The 24,945-nt window shown below is 39.1% G+C and overlaps 1 protein-coding gene across 2 annotated transcripts; it reads left to right on the forward strand.

The window, feature by feature from the left end:
* The first annotated feature begins 1,245 nt into the window (after window positions 1-1,245).
* Window positions 1,246-23,138, forward strand: PPM1M (protein phosphatase, Mg2+/Mn2+ dependent 1M). Of its 2 annotated transcripts, none has more exons than XM_063291912.1 (10): window positions 1,246-1,629; window positions 11,525-11,654; window positions 13,485-13,739; window positions 14,367-14,479; window positions 15,279-15,363; window positions 15,923-16,041; window positions 16,926-16,989; window positions 19,684-19,740; window positions 20,907-21,055; window positions 22,219-23,138. In XM_063291912.1, the coding sequence occupies exons 1-10, from the start codon at window positions 1,358-1,360 to the stop codon at window positions 22,361-22,363; spliced, it is 1,389 nt and encodes a 462-aa protein (XP_063147982.1). In that variant the 5' UTR covers window positions 1,246-1,357; the 3' UTR covers window positions 22,364-23,138. The 2 variants fall into 2 exon arrangements, with proteins under 2 accessions (XP_063147982.1, XP_063147981.1); XM_063291911.1 differs by having other exon boundaries at window positions 1,265-1,629; window positions 19,684-19,791.
* Window positions 23,139-24,945: the final 1,807 nt, after the last annotated feature.

Consider the following 24,945-nt stretch of genomic DNA (forward strand, 5'->3'; position numbering starts at 1 on the left):
TATCCTCCAGCTTGTCCTTTGTTCACTTGATTTGTTTATTTTAAATATTTATGAGATCTGTTTATCTAGAAGATAGATAGGAATGACATTTGGAATTTTTTTGTTTTTATTTTGCTTTCTATAGCTACTCTGTGACTTTGTTAAAATAAATTTAAGTTGTAAGTATATTCTTTTACTGTTATATTTCACTAATAAACATATAAATATTGATGTTTTAAAATCTTCATTGCCTATTTCTGTCGAGCTGGAACCAATTACCCTATATTTGACAGAAATATCACTCTGCATAGTGCAAGTCTGAAAAATGCAACCATATCATGTGATTCATTATCAGCACTAATTAAGACCTACCTGTATTCGGTATTAGTTCCAGTCACAGCACCTCTAAATGGAATTTATAGAGTTGACCTGAAAAAAGTTAGCAAAGGGAAAATAGGAAAAATCCAGAAACTGAAGGAATTCTATGAGGAGCAATTTATTTTAGAAAACAGGAGGGGGAGGACATTATAGAGGTTTGTTAGGCACAGAAAATACAGTTGTTTTTCTCATATTACCGGAATTGGGTGTTATCCCGTTATGTGAAATGGGAGTTTGAGGAGAAATGTATTACAAAAAGGTGATGTACTACTTACTTGAGAAAGAGGTTAGACCAATTCATAGAGGAGGAGGAGAATATCTCAAAATCCCAGTTACTGATGGGGATCGACAGGGGGAAAGTTATTGCACTGATTACCCACTTCTTTTAAAAGCGACATCTGTTTAGTCCTGGAAACAGCTGGAGACCGAACTCGGTAAACTTTCCGTCTCGTTCCGCAGGCCCTTCTCTTGAAACTGACTTAGCAACATCCGGTGGAAAACAGAAGCGCCTTGCCTCGATCTCACCCCGTCGATCCTGTCCGGTTAGCACCATGGACGACAGATAGTAGACGGTCAGTCTAGAGAAGATGCCCCCGCGGAACGCTTACGCTCTCCTCTATTAATTTCCTCGCGAGGCACGGCGGTGAGATGAGCAGTTTGGGTACCTACAACACGGAAGGAGACAGTATGCTTGGCCAGCCCTTGTTATGGAAACTCTGGATTAGCATGTAGAGAGAAGCCAAACCCAGCCCCCCTCCACACTTCCCTTCACGCTTGCGAAGATCAACAATAGAGGACGAGAGGGCCGAGCCCCCCGCGGAGCAATAGGCTTTAAGCACCTTTGGGAGCACTGGCCGCGGCGGGCTAGTCACGGGTGCGCGTGAACTCATTGGTTGCAAGAACGCCTCTTCCCCGCCCCTCGTGCCGCTCGCTTGGGGTTGGGGCGCTGGCTTAGTTAGCGATCCGCTCAGTTCGTAGGAAGACGAAGAAAGGGGAGCGGATGGGGCTTCAGCCACCTCGTTTAATGTCTTCAGGCTGGTTTAAGAGGTGTTTCTTGAACAGCGAGACGAGGCGCGGGAAAGGCGCTGCTGAACAGCCGCAGCGAACCGAGGAGAGAGGTTTACAACAGCCGAAGCCGCCGCCCTCTCCTTTGCAATACAGGCGGCCGAAATTCCTGCGTGGAACTGCTTGCGTGGAGAAGTTGCCCGGGAAACGACCCATTTACTGCCCCTCCCGGGACAGGCCTCTCCAGTGGAACACGGGCTATGCCGAGTGAGTATTTTAGGCGCGCTAGGAAAAAGGCTACAGTACCTGACAGAAACAGAACGGGATGAGGAGTTGCCCCCCTTAGGAACCTGGCGCTGGCAGCCCCTGGGCTTGGTGGCTTCCCTCGGGCGCTAGTTTCCTTTGGCCTAATCAATGGAAGGTTGCACACCCACTTCAGGGACAAACTAGATGGCGAGTCTGGAGGCAAGCCACAACAACGGCAATGCATCTTACAGCACTTTAAAACGTGCACCTGTAACTGTTAAGGCTTCTAGTTGCTGTTTTGCTGAAAACAGGCTTATTAATGTGTTAGAAACTCCTATAAAAGATTTCAGTTTAATAAGTCTGTTATCACAGTACTCCATTTTGCAAATTGCAACAACAGTGTTGAGAATAAGACAAGAACAAATAAGAAACAAGAATAAGACAAACAATAAAACAAGAACAAACAAGTGTTGACTTTGGGGTATGAATGGAGATCTAGAGATCCATATAAGAATGGTGCCAGGGTGGAAAAGGTAGATGTCCTATTGTTTTTAAGCAATCTTCCTAATCCTGGGTCTGGAAAATTATCTAAGTTGGTTTATGTTAGGGTGGCCTGATAATCTTTGGTTAGCATACATTAGTTTTCCACAACTTTAGAACTTGTGTATTACTATGAGATCACACACTGCCTTGCATTTCTAAAGATATTAGTGCTAAAGTAGGGATAGAAAGCACTACCCAGGATCATCGTATTAATATGTAGTCAGGAATTGCTGCCAAGGAGCATTTATGCTTAGAAGGAGTTCAAAAATCAAAACTGCATTATGATAGCGCCTGTTATAATCAGGTAGGCATTGTTTGGGTGTTACGAAATGCTGTAATGATGTTCATGGCAAAATGTCATGACGGTTACTGCCAATGGTGTAGTGCCATGCTGCTTGATATCTGAGGTCTTATGTGCAAAAAACTAGCGTAAGGAGAATTTCCAATTATGTGAAAGGGGAGTTTTGCAATACCCTTTAATGAAATTAACTCCTAACTTGCCCTGTTGAATTTGTACTAGTAGTGAAGTTTCCTATCACTGCGTTTGAAGTTGCTTGCCTCTGTGCTAAAGAGAATGTGTGTTTTTAATAGCTGCATGGCAGAGAAATATAGGGTGGATTTGGCTTCCCTGGAACTACATCTGCTTTATCACACAGTTGTTAAATTCATGGCATTAGCCTAGGTTTGTTGTGATTTCCTTTCCTGCAAGTAGGAAGTAAGGACGTGCACTAGTAGGAGGAGGAGACAAGAAAAAATTGCAGGTATTGACTTCCCCATTTGTATTGTTGTTAATAATTTTATTATTTGGAATAGAGAACTGATACTTAACATAGTTTAGACCATACAGTATCCTCTTTTTGGTATTTTAGATGCAGTATTATGCTCCGCTTTGGCTGGTGTGCCATCCGCTACCTTCTTTGGGCCAGTACAGCCTAACCTCAGTATCTCTGCCTTTAAAATCTCTCACTGGGATTACTACTGCAACCTATTTGATCCCACATAAATTTATATTCTCTGTTTCTGTCCATACAACATTGGTAGCTTACAGCAATTGCACATTATTGTAGACAGAGCCCTACTCTCCATGGAGCTACCCTTGAAGGTGGGCTGGAAATTGCAGCTGGCTAATTGCTGCTGTCCAATGTTTAAGTGGGGTGGGAAAATCAAAGTGCTGGACTGATTGCCTGTAAGCTGCTGGGCCTAATTTAAGGTGTTGATTCTAATCTATGAAGTTTCGTATTGCTTAGAAGATAAGTGCTTAAAAAAAAATCTCGCTCGATAGCATCCATATCCTGCGCTGAATTCCACTGGGGAGGTCCTGCATGTTGTCTGCACTGGTGGGTTCACAGTGTGTGGCCAGGTGTAGTCTTTTCACTGATAGCACCTTGATCGTAGAACTCCTGAGAGAAGTTCAGCTGCCTCCCATGCTGTCATCTTTCTGAAAACAATGGGACAAATGTGTTCACTCAGGCATTTGTAGGATAACATCTACTCCAGAACAAGCCTGTCTTTTAAGTTGCCTGGAACAATAATTTTACTTTTTAAGTTATCTTTTGTTTTAATTTTTGCATTGTTTTCATGCATTGCTGGTTTTATTTTAAGAGACTTAGTTTTCTCTTTTGGAATTCTTATTGTGCTGTTTCATATGCTCCAAATGGGAACTGAATACATCAGCAGTGTATAGCAGCTGTCGAAACTGATACGGAGGGACAGAGAATAAGAATACAGATAATCCTCGGTTAACAATGGTAATTGGGACTGGAATTTCTCTCACTAAGTGATTGGTTGTAAAGTGTGATGTCACGTGACCACATTGCTTAGTGACGGCAATCCTGGCAGTCCCCATTGCTGTCGTTAACAGAATCCCACCAGCTGTTAGCCAAGCACCCACCCCGATCCAAGCCATTCCTGGCTTGCCCCCCCCCCCCGCCCCAAGCCTCAGTAAGGTAAACAACTGCCTCCTCTTGAACCCCCACCCACCCTATCTCTCCCCCATCTCTGCTCTTTTGGCTGGCTGCCTACCTCGTGTCACCAGCCACTCCTGCTGCCCTGCCTGGAGCACCGCACTGCATGGCACTACTGTACCAGCTGGGGCCTTCTTTCGTGCTGCCTTCTTTCTCTCACGCCCTGCCCAGGGACTATGCTTGCGCCCTGTCCAGAGCCTCCATTTGTGTTCCAGCCAGGGCCTCTCTTTATGCCCCGCCCACTGGCGCCTGAAAGAAGGCCCTGGCTTGTACAGTAAGGAAAGAGTCCTTCTTTTGTGCCAGGCTCCTTTCGTTAACAAAGGTCCTGGCTGGTGCACACATGAAGGCCCTGGGTCTTCACAAGAGAAGCCCCAGCTGCACCAGTGCAAAAGAAGGCCTCAGCTGGTACAGTAGTGGCACACAGGGGCAGCAGAGACAGCTGGCAGCAGTGGGTAGGAGGGCGGCCAAAAGGTCGTAAAACCTGAGTGGGCTCGAATTTTGTTCATGTGACCGCGGAGGTGCTGCAACAGCCAGAACGTCAAGGACCGGTCATAAGTGCCTTAGTTCAGCACCGTCATAACTTTGAATGGTCACTGAACAAATGGACGTTAAGTGTGGACTACCTGTAGAGAATTAATATTTCCATCTTCCCTAACTGAACAATAGCAAGTGTGAGAGTTAAGACTGTGTCAATGTCAAATAGAGACGTTCACTCCCCGGGACCTTTTTTCCTTTTATAATAATACTTTATAAATTTATAAACTAAGATTAAGTACAAAAAGCTACTGTTTTAAAATATTATTGCTGTGTATTAAAATTTATGTTTAGTAATATAATAAAATGATACTATATTAAATGCATATTTAGGTTTATAAATTAATAAAATAAGAATTTTATTATTAGTTGTTGTTACTCCAGTAAATTTAATCCAAGGAAGCCTGCCAGAGCATAACAGTCTCTAGATATTAAATATTTAGGAAAGCATCTCAAGATTTGTGAGTATGAAGTTAATGAAGTAACTGTAGTAACATCTGCGAATATCATTTTTGAGTGTTTCATGCTTGCAGAATATTTATCTGGACTTTTAAAAAAAGTTTACTTAAAAAGTTCTGAGTGCTTTGCTCCTTAAAAGTATTTTACATGCCACTTATTTCATTAAAAACAACAGTGCATAATCTCTCAACAGACATTATACTGATGGCTGGGAAAAATAAAAACAAGGTCATCGTGCACAAACTTAGTTTGACAGAACAGGTAAATGAAAAATGTTTTGAAATCTTGTAATATCTCAATGGCTGCTGATATACAAAGCCCATTGGAGATTTATTTCAATTGTTTAACAAGGTCGCAGTTAGATTTATAGTTATATTTCCAAACATGTTGCCGAAAATCCAATATATATCTGCTAAAATAAGCAACATAAACAGTGAAGATATTGACAATCAGGAACTTCTAGAAGTTTAGATGGCATGAGGGAAGTGCCCACAATCCCATGAAGCTTAGTCATATGTGAATCTGCGGTTCAGTCAGGATCAGGGACTGAAAATGTTACAGTCTTTCCCAGGGCAGGGGATGAGGAAGGGTTTTAAAAGGTAAAGGCATTTTTTGCTTTTATTTATTTGGTCTATACTTGTCATTTTGGCAAAGCATCAGCAATTGCTTCATAGCAGAGGGAAACAGTTCTAGAAAGGGGTGTGATTTAAAAAGAATGAAGTAGTGCAGAAGTGGATGAGTGCCTTTTGATTGCTTGTGCCTTTAAAATATTAAGTAATTGCCGAATATTCTGCAAGAAATTAAGTGCTGAGCTTGAAAGCTGCATTTTAAAGGGGAAGAATAACACATTGCTTCAATGAAACAGATTTTTTCTGTCCTAACAAGGGAGTGGCTTTGCTTGATCTCAAGTGCAGCAGTCCACAGCAAGTAAATATGCTGTATTTCTATAAGGTCAAATGAATCTCTATTACTTTTTAAAATAAGGTACCCATAAAAGTATCTCCAATATCTTTATCCAAATATTACTCAAGCAAGGATTCTGTGGCTTATTGCGATGATGTTATGTGTCAATTTATTGTATTTTATATTTTAATTACTGTTAATGCCTCAAGCATTCAAGTGAATAGAATGGTATAATACAAAAAAAAAGTGCTTTAAGCCAGAAATAATAAGTTAATTATTGCTAAACATGTGGATAGGAGAATACATCAGTTTGATAGGATGACAGATATACTGATATACCAGATGATATATATTTGGTGAGGTTAGCTAAACTGCAAAACAAGTCCAATGGATCAGGTGCTGTAACTGACTAAAGGTGAGAAAAAAAGTGAGTTGTATATATGACAGTCAAAAGTTGATTTTCAGTAAATTGAGTGTGTTGAGCCTAGTGTGGTTGTAGAAATGGATAAGAATGTTCTTGTTTGGGGAGCTACATTATCTTGGATTAAACAACTTCTTGAATATTTTGTCCTAGTCTTCTCCTTCTGTATAACATCTGAATATTTGTTGAAGATTCATTTCTGTTGTCTTCGAGAACATCTGTGAGGTGTGTGCAATGCATAGGAAAGGTCTAAAATAATGAAGGGTTGAGAAAGGCTCTCCTACAGTACTCAGAAGCCAAGAGAATTGACTATCTATACATGAAGAGTATTACCAGGACTCATTTCATAAAGCAGCAAAACGAAGAAACAAACACTTAAGATTCCTTAGAAGAATCTTCCCTCTAGATGAGTTAGAATTGTAATTCCCAGAAGCCCAAGACAGCATAGCCAATGGCTGGCTAGGAATTCTGTTAAACTGCATTTCTGTTGTATCTTGTGAGAATTGAGGAAGCTTGCTTTAGAAGCTTGCAGATTCTGGACTGATTTTTTTTTACAATAAAAAGAAATATGCATCTAGTTAACAGTTGCTGGAAAGATAAATTGCATATTACTTCAGTTTTGTGCCCCATCTAGTCCATGCCATCTCCTCACACTTACTCAGGTTCTCAACAGACCTGCTAGAATGAAAGAAAAATGATAGGTATATCTCGAAATCCCCACATGTCATCTCCCATATGATTTTACTGAGATACTATCAAGACTGAGCACACTTCAACCTGTACAGGAGTTGTAATGGATTTTCTGTAATGGATTTTCCAAAAAGAGTCAAAACCACAGTATGGTACCCTTCCAAATCCCGTTCAGGGGGGCCTAATCAGAAATGATATCATACTTGATAGTACTGAAAGCTTGTAAGACCAACAGTGACATAATTCACAGGGTTCACTTCCCACTGTGGATCATTGAGTAACTTGAGTGTCAGGGTATATGTATACTAGATCTGAAGTTTGGATTTAAACAGAAGATCTAACGTGTGTCATACAGAAACATATATACAGAGCCATCACATACTTAAATACAAGTGTGCAAGAATGGAATATTTAAGATCAGTCAGAAATTATCTAGTTCAGTAGAACTAAGGTGGGGTTCCTCCTAAAAATGGCCTAACTCTTGCCTCTTTTAAAATTTTCTGGAACCATCTGTTAGAAGATGTTGCCACTTACTTGATCAGTCCAAATTTAATTGCCCTTTAAGTTATAAAGACAAAGTTTGAGTACATACATGGCTGGCCTCAACAAATTTCATCCAAATCTTCAGGGTGCACAACTTGTACAAACAAACAGAAAGCATATGCACAAGCAGTAGCATAAGAAATTTTAATTGGATCTGTCCTAAATGGAGCAGACATTTGTTTCTGATGGTGTTTTTTTTTAATTACATTTTTTTCTTTTCTTTCTTGATTTGTATTTGTTGTACATTGTCCAGAATCCTTCAGGCTTGGGCCAAGATATAAGTATGGTAAATAAATAGAAACAAATGTAGGTGAAATAAGCAAGTACTACTACAGAATAAAATTTGATAAAATTCAAAATTTAACAACTAAAAGTGACAATTCAAGGTTGATGGCAAAGAAATGAAAGTGGAAGATATCTCTGAGCCCAAGAAAACAGAGCTAGAATGAACAGTGTGCTTGAAAAGTAAGGTGGAGAATCTTAGGGAGAAAATTAATTATAAACTTAGATGTGATGAGGAATAGTATTGACAACAATAATTAATGGTTTTCCATTTGGTGATTTAGTTCTGTGAAAATGGATTTATCCTCTTTCAGGTTTTCTGGATGTTTTCATTTCTCTACCACTGAATATTTGCCTATCTTTGCCTATGGATGTTATCAGAACTTCATGTGAATTCTACTAATACGTAAAGGAAATTTGACCCAACAAACATAACAAAGATGGGTGCTCTTTTCATTTCTCTCATAAACAACATAATCCAATATGTGATGTGCCAGTGTGAAAAAGAAATCTCCACATAATGCAATTAATTACATTAAAAGGATAACTTACCTGTATGAGTAGATCATTAAACAGGCACATCTGATTTTGCCAATCTTGCCCTATAAAATTTCAAAAACTTTGACTCCCCTCAATCACAATGAAGTTCCTACCTCACAGATACATAAAGGAACATATAAACCAATGTTGGATGCTTGTTTTATCCTACTGAGTCATATAATGTGTGATGTGTCACATAAAGCTCTGATAATATTAAGTGGCAAAGAAATACAAAAAGTCAGAAAATTGTGTGAATCCATAATGGCTGGAAAAGGTGGATATTAAGAAAGAGGGAGAAAAGACAGATGTCTTCAAATTATGACTCTAGAAAGGGTTACTAGAAGAATAGAAATGGTTACTAGAATTACCATGGATTGCAAGAACCAATCAATCAACCCTGGACGAAACAGAGACTGTTCCTTTGAGGTGACAATTAGGAAGCAAATGGTTAAAGAAGTGGAAGAGGAAAATAATTGATAAGGTGAATGGATGAATCAATGATGTCCCAGGAAGAGCTGAGGCTGGTTGCTGTGGTCAGGTGGAGACCATTTGTCCATATAGTTGAGCCATATCAAATGGCACCTAACTAATTAAAATGATGAACATAAAATATTCTTACTGGGACAAAACAGATTCAAGATTCACCTTTCTTGGTAACTTTGAAAGAAAGGAACTACAGTCGTTCCTTTCTGTTTGTACTATATCTAAGAATCAATTATCTAATTCAACACATAATTTGTGCTGCTGGCAGGGAGAGATTCCTCAAGATGTTGTTATATTGTTCTTGTAGTATTTTCATCTTCCATGTGTCTGCTTTTTATTTTCTTCCTGCATAGCTATCTTCCTCTCTTGCTAGAGTTGCTGACGTTTTCATGTCCAAGGATTTACATCATAGGTTTTGTCATGCGTAAACATTGAGTCAATAAGCAGATCTTTGTCTTTTGAAATAGAGTACACTGTGTGTACATGCTGATTAAAAAGGAAAGAACATTTTGCATGTCAGCTGTTTCCTGTGTTTATAAACTTTATCACAACAGTGAAACTGATTTATAGGAAGTTTATGGCTAATTCATATTGGAAGAAAAATCTTACATGGGACCATTTAAAGAGAAACAAAGAAAGGTGAGAAACGCACATCCCCGAAACAGAATCCACAGATAAATAAGGAGCTCCTAAGAAGTAGAACCAGTCTGGAGTAGTGGTTAAGGCACCAAGCTAGAAACCAGTGGGGACTGTGAGTTCTAATCCCGCGTTAGGTACAAAATCAACCAGGGACCCTTGGGCTAGTCATTCTCTCTCAGCCCTGGGAAGAAGGCAATGGCAAACCACTTCTGAAATTTTGCCAAGAAAACTGCAGGGACTTGTCCAGGCAGTTGCCAAGAGTCAAGACTGACTTGAAGGTGCACATATAGACACAAGAAGTAGAACAGCTTTGTTCAACCTTGCTCCCCCCTCCCTCTGCCCCATGAGTTTAGGTTACAACTCCCAGAATTGTCAGTATGGTGCAAGCTGGCTGGATATCCTGGCTTTGTAGTCTGAACACATCTGAGAGGTATAGCATATGCACAACAAGATGCTGCCAATTGAAACATTCCTTCTCTACTTGTATTTTGGAAGCCAGTTTGTTCCTCCTTTGATTATGCCTGAGAAGTCTCAGCTACCTTGTTTGGCTGCTTCCTTGTCTGGTTTCAGAAGCTAATCAGGATTAGGCCTGGTTAATACTTGGTTGAGAGACTGGTACCAAGGAATACCAGGGCTGTACTCTGGTATTCTTGCAAGCAGGCAGAGGCAAGCTGTTTCCATACTGTTGACATTGTTGTGTCCACATAGTCACAAGAGCTTTTATGAGAGTCTGCAAATTGGACTTAGATTCATGCCCAGTTGTGGAGATTTGAATGTGCTCTCCCTACTCACCAGATCGAGGGACTGATAAATTGTGATTGCATTTCCCTGTTAAAATCTAAGACTGCTCAATGTGTTGGCATTTTCTGAAATCTGATGACGTACATAGCTATTTAGTTGAACTCAGGTTTCTTGTAGAACTAGGATTCAGACTTCATTAGACTTAATCGGCTGCCTTATTTGAGCCTTGCAAAATCTTGTAACAGCAGAGCAGTTAAGGCTACAGCAACTAGAGAGGCTATGAGACCAGAAAGTTGCTTCATATCCTCTATAGAGACAGAAGCCCTTCAAGCTTTAGACTAGGCAGCTGACTTGCATGAATAAGATTGTGTTAAGGGAGTGAATCACAGCCAGTTATATAAAGAGGGAGAAATTAAGGGATCAGAAAGAGACAAATTCCAAAGATAACAAATTTGATAACCCTTGGCCTTCTTTTGGTTTACCATGTCTCCTGTTATTTCTTGTTACACACAGTGAACATAGAACCCATTGCTAGGAGCCTGCCATTGCTGCCCAGCTGAAAATGGATGGCAGATGGATAAAACTTGAGGAAGGCCCTAGGCTAGTGACTCTGCAGTTGTTCAAGGATAGGACCACTATTTTAGGCAGAAATGGCCAAGCACAGAAGAGAAATTAGGAGTTAGGAAATAGATGGGATCTTTGCAGAATTGCAAAGAGATGCTTAAAATCCCAATGGGATAAACTACTGAAGAGGATTTCCATACTACTCTTATGGGGCTCAGAGAATCTGGTAATGAATAGAGGAGGAAGAAGAAAAATGGGGTAAGAATCATCTCCTGTCTGAAGGCCAGGAAGGCAGTGTGAATGTTGAGCAGAAATATTCAAGACCCTAATTCCAGTTATTTTTTTTAACGGCAGGCTGATTCTTTGTTGTGCTATGCTGCGTATTTGTCATTTGAAATAATAGTTATTAGCGTGTCTGCTTAAAGCAAATCCCACCAGGTTCATTGGGCTTGACTTCCAAATAAATACGGATAGAACTACAGCGTAAAAGTTATACTTACGATCGATCAGTCTCCATTCAGTTATTTTACGCAAATTAATTGGACTTAGCTACCTGAGGCATGCTTCCGTTATCCTAATTGTTTTTAACTATATTTATTTGTTTCATCAGAACTGTTAATGCAGAAAAATCAGAATTTAATGAAGACCAAGCAACATGTTGCCAGATTTCTCTCAGGAAGGGACAATTTGGGCATGGCAAAGAAGAGGATCAGGAATGGCTGATTTTGTGCTCTACTGAGGTGAGTTCAGAGATCAAAACTAAAAATGCAGTTTTCATTAACAGCACTGTTTAACAGCAAAGAGGAAGGAACTGGATGATAATGTTGCCCATCTGTCTATGTCTTATTCCATTTGTCCCATGGAACTGCAGGAACTTGAACCTTGCTCAAGGTCAGAGAGAGAAGAACCAGATAGAACTGCAATTACCAGCTGCCACTGCATGGAATACCCAGGCCCAAGATTTTCTTTAAGAAGCTTTCAGTATTTATCTTGTAGGACTGGAACTCCTGTTTTTCACTGCCAGATTTCTTTTCAATGGGCTGTTCATTTCAGCTTGGTAATCATGTGGGGAGGAAAAAAACCTTTCCTGGTTAATATAGACTGCATAGTTCTGTAAACAATTAGTGTGCTTGTAGACCAGCTTCATACTGACAATTATGAATGATTTGTTTGGTTCTTAAGTATATTAGCAAATCATTATTGAACATCCCGTGAAAAGCATGAGCTTTGAATTAATAAGCTGTTTCAGTGAATCTCTTTTAGTGGAATGAAAATAAAAACAATTAAGTCCAGAATAACATTTTAAGCAGAAGGAGGTTTATACTTTAGAAGGTGGGTAGCTGAGGTCCTTGTGAAGCCAACCAAGGCCTTGCTTTAGATTCTGTGGCTTGCTCTTGATTATTTTGACAGCTTACAGTAGAGTGCCATTCTTGTGGTGTGAATAATGCTAGAAATGCCTAATGTGCATGTGTGAACTCTTCCATATGCCTGCATAACACAAAGAAATAATTGCTTCCCCTCCAAGTAGTGGTTATTAACCATTTCATCTTTAATTTTATTCATGTATTTTGGGAAGAGTAAACTGGGTATGGAGAACCTAGAAACTGCTTTGTTTTCATATGTTTGATTTGATCTAAACTATGCATTATATAGGCAAAGATTACTCATGTTGGATGGTTCGTCAGTTGTGTGAAGCAAGAGTAGAATAGGCAGATAGCACTATATAGGCTGTTCCTGGTTGAGTTTCTCTGATAAAACTATAATGAAATCCTTGAAAAATTGGAAGAAGTAAAGGTTTTAGTAACAAATTTTAATTATGGGACTCATTCTGATGCTTCAGTTGTTTCTGAGATTTGCAGATGGAATTGGTTAGTATTGTTCTCTTACCCTTTTCAGTTCTTGCCTTTTTAATAATAATTTATCTTCTTTACCCCATAAATTTTCCATCTAATTAATCAAATGCATACTTTTGCATGTGTATATGTGTATACACACTGTGTACATACATGCATAGCCACCCACTTAAAACAACTCAGGGCAGCTTACAAGTAGAAACAAGTAAAATAAAAATAAGGTATCATGAAGTATGATAAAACTAACCCTGCAATTCTGCCAAGGCAATTCAACGAACAGACAATTGTACTGGATGGGGTCAAGCTCCTGACCCAATGCCCAGGGAAAAAGCCAGGTCTTTATGGCTTTATAAAAAACAGGCAGAGTTGGAGCCAACCAGATCTTGGAGAAATGCCATTCCATGGGATAGGCACAGCAGCCAAGAAGACCTGTCGTCTGGGTTTCATGAGATGGCATTGTTTAAGAGATGGGACCTGGATGATAACTAGCCTGAAGACATCCATAGTTTTCCAAGTCTGCTACTCATCTCTTGCTATGGTGAAGATAAAGCTCAAATATTGCCGACTTCTCAAGACTGCTCATTGAGATTCACGGCCAAGCAGATAATTGTGTCTGGGCCTCCCATGTCCACATCATACATTCAGTCTCCCAAATGTTCTTGCAGTAACATGAAAGAATGTCCCATATTGTAACCCTCACAATGGTTTGGTTTTCAGTATCTGATGGGCTATTATTGGGCACTGTTTGATGGCCATGGTGGTTCAGAAGCTTCAATTATGGCCTCCAACTACCTGCACTATTGCATCAAGCAGAAACTAGAGGATGTGGTAGAAGGCATCATTGAAGACAATCCCCCAATGCACCTCAGTGGTGAATGCATTTGCCGGAGTGATCCACTGTTTGTGGAAGAAAAGAAAATTCAGCAGGAAAGTGTGGTAATTGGAGCTTTGGAGAGTGCCTTCCAGGAATGTGTGAGTTATCCTGCTTTCCCTTTTTATTACAGTCCCAAGAATTGAGTTGTGTTGTACACGGGGAGAGGAGCAAATCACGGTATGCAAATTATGTTGTAACACAAACATACTTGCAACCAACTTCAGGTCATAGCTATGAAAGAGTGGGGTTTGTATCATGTTTGTGTCATTGCAGTTTGTATCAGTCATATGTTGTAGATGGCTGATGGAGTAAATTTTACTGTTTCTGAATCTGACAGGATAGCTGCCTAGTTCAGGATTAAACTAACTATGTTGTCCTGGTGCTTTGGATTTCAGTTTCCAACCACCCAGTCAGCATGGCAATGGTAAGGGATTGTGAATACAACCTGGTTATCTATCTTTGGCCTACAGCTTTGCTGGGTTCTTGTTTATACACCATGCTACCAATTCTTATACCAATTCAGAATATGTATCAGGTGCACAATAGTGTATTAACCTTCTCTACTTATAGCTTACAATTTAGCATAGATGAAACACTAACTGGCAATTACCTGTTTGTACCAACCATCAGTGCGGGGGCGGAATAATGGTGATGAAATTAGGCATCAGTCTTTGCTGGGAAATCAGGTATCTGTCTTACATCATTAAATATTGTTTTTCCAACAGGATAAAATGATAGGTCAAGAGCTGAAAGCTAGCAACCAATCAGCAGGCTGCACTGCACTAGTTGCCCTTTACCTGCAGGGAAAGCTCTATGTGGCAAATGCAGGCGATAGCAGGTGAGTTCAAAGAGCAGAACATCGTTGGATAGGACCCAACATGCTCTTTTAATATGGATATTGAAGACATTTTTAGCATCTCTTCAGTCCAGTTTAAAATAAAAAATAATCTTCCCAGAGTAACAACACACTCCCATGCAAAGCAAAAGCCTTTAAAATATTACTTATGTCAGCGTGTTTCCTTCTAACAGAATTAGAGCATAAGCATGCTTTTTTAAAAAGGGTGGTTAAAGTGGACATTTTTAAAAACAACGCAGCTTGGTATGGCTCTGATTTGGAGTAGGAATGGGGTGTGTGGAGCAGGCACAATCTTTCAAAACCACCAGTCTCTTTCTAGGTGGGATGCACAAGAAAGATGGTTTCATTTCAATCCAACCCATGTTGGTTTCCTCCCAAAAATCCAATTCCCAACTGCTGCCATTAGTAATCAGTTGCATTCTTGGGTGAACAAATGATAGCAGAAAGAGATATTTGGAGGAAAAGTAAAGGAACTGAAGAGCTAAACCATCCTTCCTGTAGCACAGTTAAACCTCTTGTTCTGTCATGTGCTCATTTTTTAAAAAAAGAATATGTTATTCTGAACATTGGTGAAAATGGGGCTTTTAATTGTGAGCTATAGAATAAGATGCCTTACAGGCCAAAAGAAAATCTGCTTAAATGGAACCAACTGAGCTCTTGGACTGACCAAAAAGGAATCTTCCCTAGGCATGTTGTTATTCCTCTATCTTAAAAATGGAATGAGAGAAATCCATTAAAAGTGACAAAACACCTCTTTTAAAAAAATAATACTGTTTTTCAGGGCACTTCTTGTTCGAAAACAGAACATTGTTCCCTTGAGTACTGAGTTTACCCCTGAGACAGAGAGGAAGAGAATCCAGCACCTGGTAAGAGAAGTACTTTAAAAAAAAAGCCAAAACATTTTGTTTGTGCCTTGTAAGCCCAAGCTGCTTGTGCCTGGCATGGTCCACAGTACAGAAATGTTGTGTTTTTTTCTGAACACTGCAGATTGCATCTATTCTGTAATATTTTCACTGTTACACTGAGGCATGCTTAGTACAGCCTTTCCCAGTGTGATGCCTCCCAGATTATTTCAGTTCTCTACATTTCTAGCCCACCTGCCATGCTGGCTCGGGAATTGTGGGAACTGAAGTTGAATTAACTAGACAAAGGCTACATTAGACTGATGTTCTTATCACTTGGAATAACAAGTTGTTTGTCCTTGTCCAGTGATGAAATCCAAACTTTTTATCTTTTTCTGTGAGAAGTATGTGTTAAAAAAAAGTCCTCACGGGAAGAGTTGAGTGACTTCCCTAAAATCACCTTGTAAATCAGTGTCAGAATATAGGGACCAGTTCTTATCTTCAGCTTCTACTTCATAAGGCTCACCACTGTCTTCTGAAAACAGTATTTTGAATCTTTCCCCATTGTCATTCTTTTCCCTAGGCTTTCATTTACCCAGAGCTCTTAGCGAATGAGTTCACACGGTTTGAGTTTCCAAGGAGATTGAAGGGAGATGATTTAGGCCAGAAGGTCCTCTACCGAGATTACTCAATGGAAGGCTGGTGAGTTTCTTGAATCTCCTGGTTTTAGGTGTCATGTATAAGTAATCCTCTGGGTCTTTCTCTTCTGGATAAGCAGCCCTCCCCTCCCCTCTTATGTCGCTTCCTAACAATCTGCTCTAGGTTATGGCTTACATCCATCTGCCCTACCTACTTTTGCTCTTACCTCTCGTCATGTTTCTAATCCTTGTTTCAAATTAGGGCACTTAGGCTGAGAGAATCCCAAGTAACATTGCAGGGGTCAGTCACCTACAGCCATACTGTTTTCCTTGCATATCAAGAAAATTGAAACGGGAATGGAAAAGTCATCCTGGTTGCAGAAGAAAGGGATGTTTGTAAAACACAATGGGAACTTTTTGTTTGTTTCTACTCCACTGATAAATATGCCATGCAGAGTAAACATGCATAGGTTAGTCCTTCTTCCAAGGGCCTCAATTGTTACTTTCCTTAAAAATGGAAATGAAAATCAGGTCCTTTGGCCAAATTTCTTATATTTAATGCTAGTAATGGTGAACAGAAAATGATGGAGGATGGTGAAATAGGCTTGCAAATAAAAAATTAATTTGACATTTGCTGATACGGACTTCTATAGGCCTGTTGACTAAAATTGTTTAGAACTGCTGCCCTATTTACATTTCAGGGATTCATGTATGCTGTCATATAGATATTGCCCTCTTTGTAATGGTGTTTCTCAATCATATAGAGAAATGAATATGATTTTGCTGTATAGGGTATTCTATAAATCCTCTGTGAGATCAAGCCTTAGATTTCAACACAGAATTAAATGTGCTATCATGTCCGTTAAAACTAGGTGGTTTATGCACCCATATTATAGACACAGTGTATTAGAAGGACAAATGAAGATTTACTTGTCTTTTTTGTTTCAGGGGATATAAGACAGTAATGAAAGATGATCTCAAATACCCTCTTATTCATGGACATGGGAAACAGGTATGATGCCCCTCAGGCCTCCCACTTTCATAGCTTGATTGTACAAAATTGATGGACCCCCAGTGCTTCCCCCCTCTCTTTTCTGTCAAGAACCTAGGTGGGCTGGTTGCCATCTTTTCATGGTAAAAATGGACTTTCATGGCAAGCCCAATGTACCATTTTTTTTTACAATGCAGTCAGGGCATTCCATACTGAAATATACTACAGCTGTACCGGGAAATGGGATCTTACATGTGGAGAGCCCCAGTCTTTGATAGGAGCTATTTTCTGCACCATTGTCCTGTCTCAGAATGCTTCAGCTAAAGTCTGCGCATAAAGTTTATCTTGCTTAATAAAGGAGAGCATGGAGGACCAAGTGGCAGCTCTAAAGGTATCACCCAGGGGGCAGTATCAAGGGCAACCAGTGTTGCTTCACTTCTAATAGAATGGACCTTGGTTCCCTGGGGGTAGGCTTATTCTGCCCCTTACAGGTTAGCTTGATACAGAATTTGATCTACTTGCAGTCCAGGTGTAATTAACAAAAGGGAATTAGTTCAGACTGAAACTCTGAACTCTTCTGTTCTTATAGATCTTGATCATCAGTTCTTCTCTAGACGGATTTTTGGGATTCGGGCAGAAGGAAGGGCAGATCACCTTGTGATCCTAGTGGAAGATCAGAGTCACTGTGATGTCCTGCTGCCCTTCCTTTTCCATTTTTTGTTAGAGTCTCTTGCTTTTTGGTCTTAATCTCAGTTAGGGTTTCTCCAAATAGTTTGTCACCCTTGAATGTGCTCGATATGAAGACAGATTTGAACTTCGAGTCCATGTTCCAGTTCTTCAGCCAGAACTTCAGCAAGTTCTTTGGCCACTTGCCTCCTAGTGGCCATGTTGGATTCCATGCTTTTATCTGAGAACAGAATGCTATTTAGGCTAGCATTTATGAGGCAGTCTTGGCTGTAGCCTCAGGAGCCCTGGGCTATAACATTTCCTCCTGCCTGTCCTCTGGATGATTGGTGCTTCCCCTGTGTTAACAAAGACTTCAGGGCAAGAACTACCACAGAGTGCGCAGTTGGGAAGGAGATCTTGAGGGGATCTAACTCTGGCTGAGGAAAGATATAAGTTTGGCAATCAAGGACACCCTCATCATCCTGAGCCTTCCATACATAACTGAGTGTAATTATTGTCTTGGGAAACAGGAAACCTGCAGTGGGCTTATTAACAGAGGGAAGTATGTCTACTCAAGAGAGTAGATGGCTCTGGTTCTTTCAGGCCTAGTGACTTGTGGTTGTGGACATTTTATTTCCTGAAAAAGCCTGGTGGATTTGAGACCTGGCTGTTCCTCTTCCTCATCTGGGACAACTCCCTGTTCCTCTCCACCTGACAAGTCCTGAGGGGAGGCATCTATACCACATGAAGGGGAAGTTGGGCATCTCCCCCTTGTTTGGTAGCCTATCTCTTCACTCTGGTGTCAGCCTAGTCTCCATCCTCTGTGTGGTGATCTGGAGAGGAAGCCTCAGCAGAAGAGGATGGAGGATGAGAATTGGCACCCCTTTCCCATCCCTCTCTTTGCTTCCACATTGTTTCTCTTCCCTTGTGGGGCATAGTCAGTGGAGAGGGCTGCTTTGACAGTGGGACTGTTGAGGATGCCATGGTCACTCAGGGAGCTCTGATGAGTGGAATGGCAGGGGCTTTGGGGGTGATATTACTTGGTGGAGTTGCTAAGTTGTTCCACTGCCACAATTCCTTAGTTGAAAAGCAGTTCATGGGAACAGCACTGTCAGGGGACAGCCTTCTTACTTGGCCCCAACATTTGGAGAAGTCCTCTGACATGTCCGCAGACAGGAAGTTGCTGTCTGTGGTTTTGTTGGCAATGGATCCTCTAATTCTGACAATTACAGTAGACAAATTATAGAAACAAAGTGTAGAAGAAGAAATAATAAAGCTAAACTAAGGGAGTTCCTGACACTTGGAAAGCTAATGGATGTGTTGAGCATGTGTGATCTCCAGAGCAAGACAGACCAAAAGGAGAAGAGCCTCTCTGGCCGCTAACTCATTTGGGAGCATGTTTCAACATTTTCACTATTTTTGGCTACAGTTTTATGATCACATACTTGGGAGTAAGTCAGCTAATTTAATGGAAGTAATTCAGAGGAACTTAATTCTGAGTGTGTAATGTGTATGTTAAAACCCTAAATATTTATTTTATTATTTATTATTCAAATTTTGTTACTACCCATCTCCCCCAAGCCTAGCCTTCATTAACCAGATGTTCCCTGGTTGTGTTAAGTTTAGAATTTCTAGCCTAAAGAGTTGTCAGCTATGCTGGCTGGCAGTTGTAATTTCGACACAGTTGGAGGACACCAGATGGGAGAAGACTGGTTTAGCTCTCCTTATTGGACAGCTGATCCTGGGTCCTCCCTGCTTCTAAAGTAGGGCGGTTGGCTAAGAGAATAGTTGCTAAGAGATTAAACTCTGCCCCCTGCTGTTCGACCCCCATTTTGATTCTTGAGGTGTGTTTCATGTGCTTTGGAAAAATGTTACTTTTTACATAATAATTGTACTGTCAACTATGGTTGTATTGCAAGCTGCAAAATAAATATTTGGATACAAATACACTCTTAAGTACTTATGTGTTACTGCTTACTCTTTTGGTGACAGTGTCTTCTGTGCCTTAAGCTATCACACTTAGCCTAGACCTCTTCTCATCTCTTTCAGGCTCGTTTACTAGGCACCCTGGCTGTATCTCGAGGCCTGGGAGATCATCAGTTGAAAGTAATTGAAACAAATATTGAAATTAAGCCTTTCCTGTCCTGCATCCCTAAGGTAGGAAAGTACTGTGCTACAGTGAGAGTAGTAGCCTGAAGCTTAGATTCTTCCCTTTCTCTATATTCAGCCTGGTCGTTCCTTTAGAACAGTGGCCTAGTTTCAAAGAAACTACTACAATAAGTGTTATATCTGGATAGCGTGTGTATGTATGGGAGGATATGGGCGGGGACAAATTGGATAAATAAAATAAAAATAAAATGTATGTGTATATATATGTATATGTGGCTGTTTTTATAAGAAACACGGATGCCATTACCAAAATCCTTACCTTTCCAGGATTGAATACTATAGGGAAGTTTGCAACAACCTTTCACACTGGTTCACTTAAATATGAGAAGCCTCAGTGTTATCAGGTCCCAGATCACAGAAAGGGTTCTTCTGATTTTCAAGTAGACTTCACTTGCAGATTTTTCTCCTTAACATGAAGATTTGAGAAATGGAGTGGCATGTAAGATGTTGGGGACAAGACTGTTGGTGTGCGTATTCCACCTCCTTACAAGTGTTCCTCTATCGTAGTCAAGCAAAATGCCTTAATAGAGATCATAGTACACTCCTAAAGGTTTATGTCTGTCACTCACTGAACCAAGCAGATAACCATGTTTTAGATTAGGTATTGGGTATACCCAGCCCATGTATCCTGCAGGAGGGATCTACTTGAAACTGGGAATTGAACTAATTAAGCAATGTAATTAATATAACTGGATGAGTCTGCCATGAACACAAAACCAAGATCTTACAGGGGCAGACAATTTTTTGCTTCCAAAAGATGCACTTTTCAATTCACATTTTTTTCAGAGACCAAAGGCCACACAAACCAAGTAGTGCCAGGCTTTTGCACTGTAGGATCACATAATTGCAAACCTATATAACATTTGGATTCTTTTTCCTTCAAAAATGGAAATTAAAAATTACAGATTCACAATTTTATTTACTGTTATATTTTGGTAGTGCAATCTTCAGGGCTTCTAGGGACTGCAGAAAACTGAAAAACGTATTGAGGGGGTTGTGTGTAGGCTGCAACTTTTCAGTGCGTAAATTTATAAAACTTCAGCACCTCAATGTTTAGGAAGCCCAACTAAAAGGGTTTTTATCCTTTCGTTATTTCTGACTAGGTGGAAGTATTTGACTTAACATCAGAAAACATCAATGAAGATGATACCCTCATCATGGCGACAGATGGCCTTTGGGATGTTATGTCCAATGAAGATGTAGCCCAGATTGTCAGAAATTTTCTCCAAAACAATACAACTGACCCTTACAGGTACAGCTAGAGGTTGCAAAAGTTTTGGGAATACCAAGATTTTGATCTGTCTATGGATCTTTATATAATGGAACTTAGCAATAATATGTTCCATTTTCTGTAGTACATGGTTAACTATAAAGTTTTGTGTAAACTGTATTCAACCTGATGGTACTCTTACCACATTTTTGAACATTAACAGTACCAATTTTGAAGGAATCGTTAAGAAATTTAAAGGCAATTAAAAATATTTGGCAGAAATCCTGGTGTTAAAAAAATAGGAAATTAAGCATGTTAGCCAATCTGTGCTATTTTATATTTACACAGTGTATTGTAGCAAATAAACCCTGCTCTTTAATCAGTATCCATTTGAAGCACTTCTGCTTTGCTCATAGAGCTATAGTGGATATAAAAAGTCTATACACCCATGTTAAAATGCCAGGTTTTTGAGATGTAAAAAATCAGTCCAAGATAGATCACTTCAGAATCTTTACCTTTTATATAACGTATAAGCTGAACAATTCAACTGAAAGACAAACTGAAATCTTTTAGGGGGGAAAATGAAAATAAAAAACTAGAATAAACTTGATATATGAATGAATAAATAAATAAATAAATAAAAATTTGGGTTAAGCAGTCACAATGCATAAATACAATGCACATTTTTGTATTGGCAGCCTGCCAGGCAACAGTGTTTAACAAACGATCTAATTTTTGCATTTGGAAGGCAACTTGAAAATTTATCAGCAAGTACATGTGCAAAGAATAGACATTAAAGCTCAAAAATCGACACCATTTTTGTATTTACATTTACAACAAAAACATTTCTGGAACACTTGGATAATTCACACAGTCTGCTGCCATCTTCAGCAAAGACAAAAATGGTTGCTCTAAGCCTGAGGCACTTTTATAATGGCTGTAGTTTCACTTTCACTTTTCCTCTTCACCCTGTCTGTCCCAGAAGGGATAGAAACAATGTCTGTATAAAAAAAGGCCCACCACAGCACTCAGAACAACCCTTTTTGTCTCAAGCTTATTTTCTGAATTTCAGTCAAAATGGTTAGTACACAGAATATTTTGTATGTTCCAACTTTATACTATATATGGAGATTATACCCTTTCTTTTTTAGCTGTTTCTTTAGGATTATCACTGCATTGCATAAAACCCAGTATTATTTTCACAGGTTTTCAGAACTGGCCAAATTCCTTGTGCAAAAAGCAAGAGGGAAGGAAGATGAACACTACTGGATCATGGACAGTAAAGATCCTGCTTCTTATGATGACATTTCTGTGTTTGCAATTCCACTGTATAACAAGAATGAGTACTAAACAATCTGCTGCGACTAAGTGAGACACAACTGCTCTTCGGATGGCAGTGGGACAGTATCAAAATGTATAGTTGCTGAAAACTGCAAATTCACGCTTTGAAAGCAAAATCAGAAAAGGACATTTACATTGTTTCACACTAATCTCACTTTTTCCTTGGTTTTACAAGTTGGTAATTTTTCACAAATACTAATTCAGTATTTAAAAAAACAGGTTTTATTTTCACCTTGTCTTAGCCTTTATGGCATTTTATAAGACTAAGTACAAAAGGATTAGCATGTGCTTAGTAATACCATCTAATTATTTTATTAAGATGGAGAATTTAATAGCAATTTATATCTATTTTATAAGAGACAATTTTTGCATTGTGGCCTAAAATTTTATGCAAGATCCAGACTTTCCTCAGTAATACAGAATATATAAAAAATAGAAGTAAAAAATATTGCTAAACAAAGACCTTAGCAAAGACCTCGTAAGGATGTTCATAAATTAGAACTACAGGAAATTAAGGAGTATTACCCTATTAAAGTGTCGTTACTACCTTCATTGTACGACTTCAGGCTGAATTTGCCAAGGCAACACATTGATATTTGGACTTTCGAGAAAGATTTTATTGTAGGTCAGACTACCTTGTATTTTACATTTTTATATGTATATTATTATTATTAAGTTGTTATGGTATAAGCATGGGTTTAATATAAAACAGGAAGAATATCTGTTTTTTTAATACCTTGAAATAACTTTGTCTTCAATAAAATAATATCCTATGTGCCAGCAATATTTATCTCATTTGTCTGCTGTAGCAAGGCTATTTCACATTTATTTATTTATTTATTTTTCAAATTTTTATCACCGCCCATCTCCCCAAAAGGAGATTTTTATCAGCTTTATTTGAATTTTTAATCACACAGTGCTGGTACATTTTAACATGCCCATAATGTTTGATATAAACTGTTCCCAGGATGATTGTCTTCTGTAAACAATGACATTCCACCATTTCTTATAAAACAACGATTCACTATTTTGGCTTGTCACAGAAAGGATTTTATCAGATACTTTTTCAAGTAAAGCTATAGATCAGCTATTATTATCTTTCCATTTATCCATTGAAATATTATCCAAGTATTTCCATTGTTTAGCAATGACCAATTTGGCTGCTACTGTATAAGCAAAAATGTAATAATTTTTTTATTTTGTGGTTTCTTAATCTGCCCATCAAATATGTATAGCAATTCTAATTTTGGAGAGAATTGAATCTTCTGTTTAGTTATGTAAGACTTTTTTTTAAAATACGTTCTTCCAAAATTCCAGTACTTTATTGCTTTCCCACCAAAAATGAAAGAATGTTCCCTTTGACTGACAGCCTTGCCAGCATCTCACTGAATATTGAGAAGAGATATAGGAGTTGGATGCCACTGATGTAAAAGTTTAAGACATAATTCCTTTATGGATGCTGATAAAAATCCTTGATGCTGCCATAGAGACGGCCAAATATTATCTAATTGTTCCTTTTGCTCAAAACTCCCAGGTTTCTTTTAGCCCTGTGACAGATTTGCCCTAATCTATTTAAAATAAAATCTGTTTTTTGTTTTAATTATACCCTTAGGTTCTTCGAAAAACATTTATTTTTCAAAGAGACATACAGGTAGTCTTTGCTTAGGACCGTTGCAGTGTTCTGCGGACATGTGATCGCAATTCAGGTGCTTGGCAACCGGTTCCCATTTATGACCATCGCAGTGTCTGGTAGACATGTGATTGCCATTTTCGACCTTCCTGGATGGCGTCTGGCAAGCAAAATCAATGGGGAACCACGTGATTCACTTAACAACCATGTGGTTCACTTAATGCTTGTGGCAATTCACTTAATGGCCACAGCAAAAAAGGTCATAAAATTGGGTCAGATTCACATAATGACCACTTCACTTAGCAACCAAAATTCCAGTCCCAATTATGGTCATTAAGTGAGGACTACCTGTAGATGTTTATTTGCAATTTCCATCATTTGTTTATCTTTTAATATTGAATTGACCTGATATCAAAGAAACCATGGGACTTTTTGTTCTAGTTCAACTTTTTTTAAATTACAAGGTTGGGGGGGGCTTGTAGAAACTTTTTTCCTCTATGATTTCAATCATATACTAGTTTGCCTTTTACTCTTCCCCTTGCAATTGAGACATTTTCATGACCTGCGATTTGGATGGCTTGGATATCTGTGGTATGACGAAGTCAAGGTTAATGTGGATTTCAAAAATCATTATGTTAGTTGTGTCATATTGAGAATATGGAATAGATACAAATCCAGGTTATGCCCGAAAACACCTTTGGGGCTCTCAGCTCAAGAAGGCTTTTACAGGCAAGAAATAATAGGCAAACAAGAAAGGCTAACCTATTGTGAGATACTAGAATTTTGTCAAGAATACAAAATAAAATCGAATTGGTGGCAGAGGGATGTAATTGCCAATGGTTTTCTTATTTGCAGTTTTTAGAAAGATTTAAAATAGACCAAAAGAGTTTATGGTTTTGAACACTGTAACACTGAGTTTGAAATGGAATTGTGTACAAATGATGAACATGTAATTGCTAAA

Source organism: Candoia aspera, chromosome 2 (genome assembly GCF_035149785.1).
Source record: "Candoia aspera isolate rCanAsp1 chromosome 2, rCanAsp1.hap2, whole genome shotgun sequence".
NCBI classification, from domain to species: domain Eukaryota; kingdom Metazoa; phylum Chordata; class Lepidosauria; order Squamata; family Boidae; genus Candoia; species Candoia aspera.

Excerpts from the sequence above, each read along its gene's own strand:
- PPM1M (XM_063291911.1), top strand. The coding sequence starts at position 1,358 with ATGGGGCTTCAGCCACCTCGTTTAATGTCTTCAGGCTGGTTTAAGAGG. Across the intron at positions 1,630-11,524 it reads TGGAACACGGGCTATGCCGA|AACTGTTAATGCAGAAAAAT; the intron begins GTGAGTATTTTA and ends TTGTTTCATCAG. Across the intron at positions 13,740-14,366 it reads AGAGTGCCTTCCAGGAATGT|GATAAAATGATAGGTCAAGA; the intron begins GTGAGTTATCCT and ends TTTTTCCAACAG.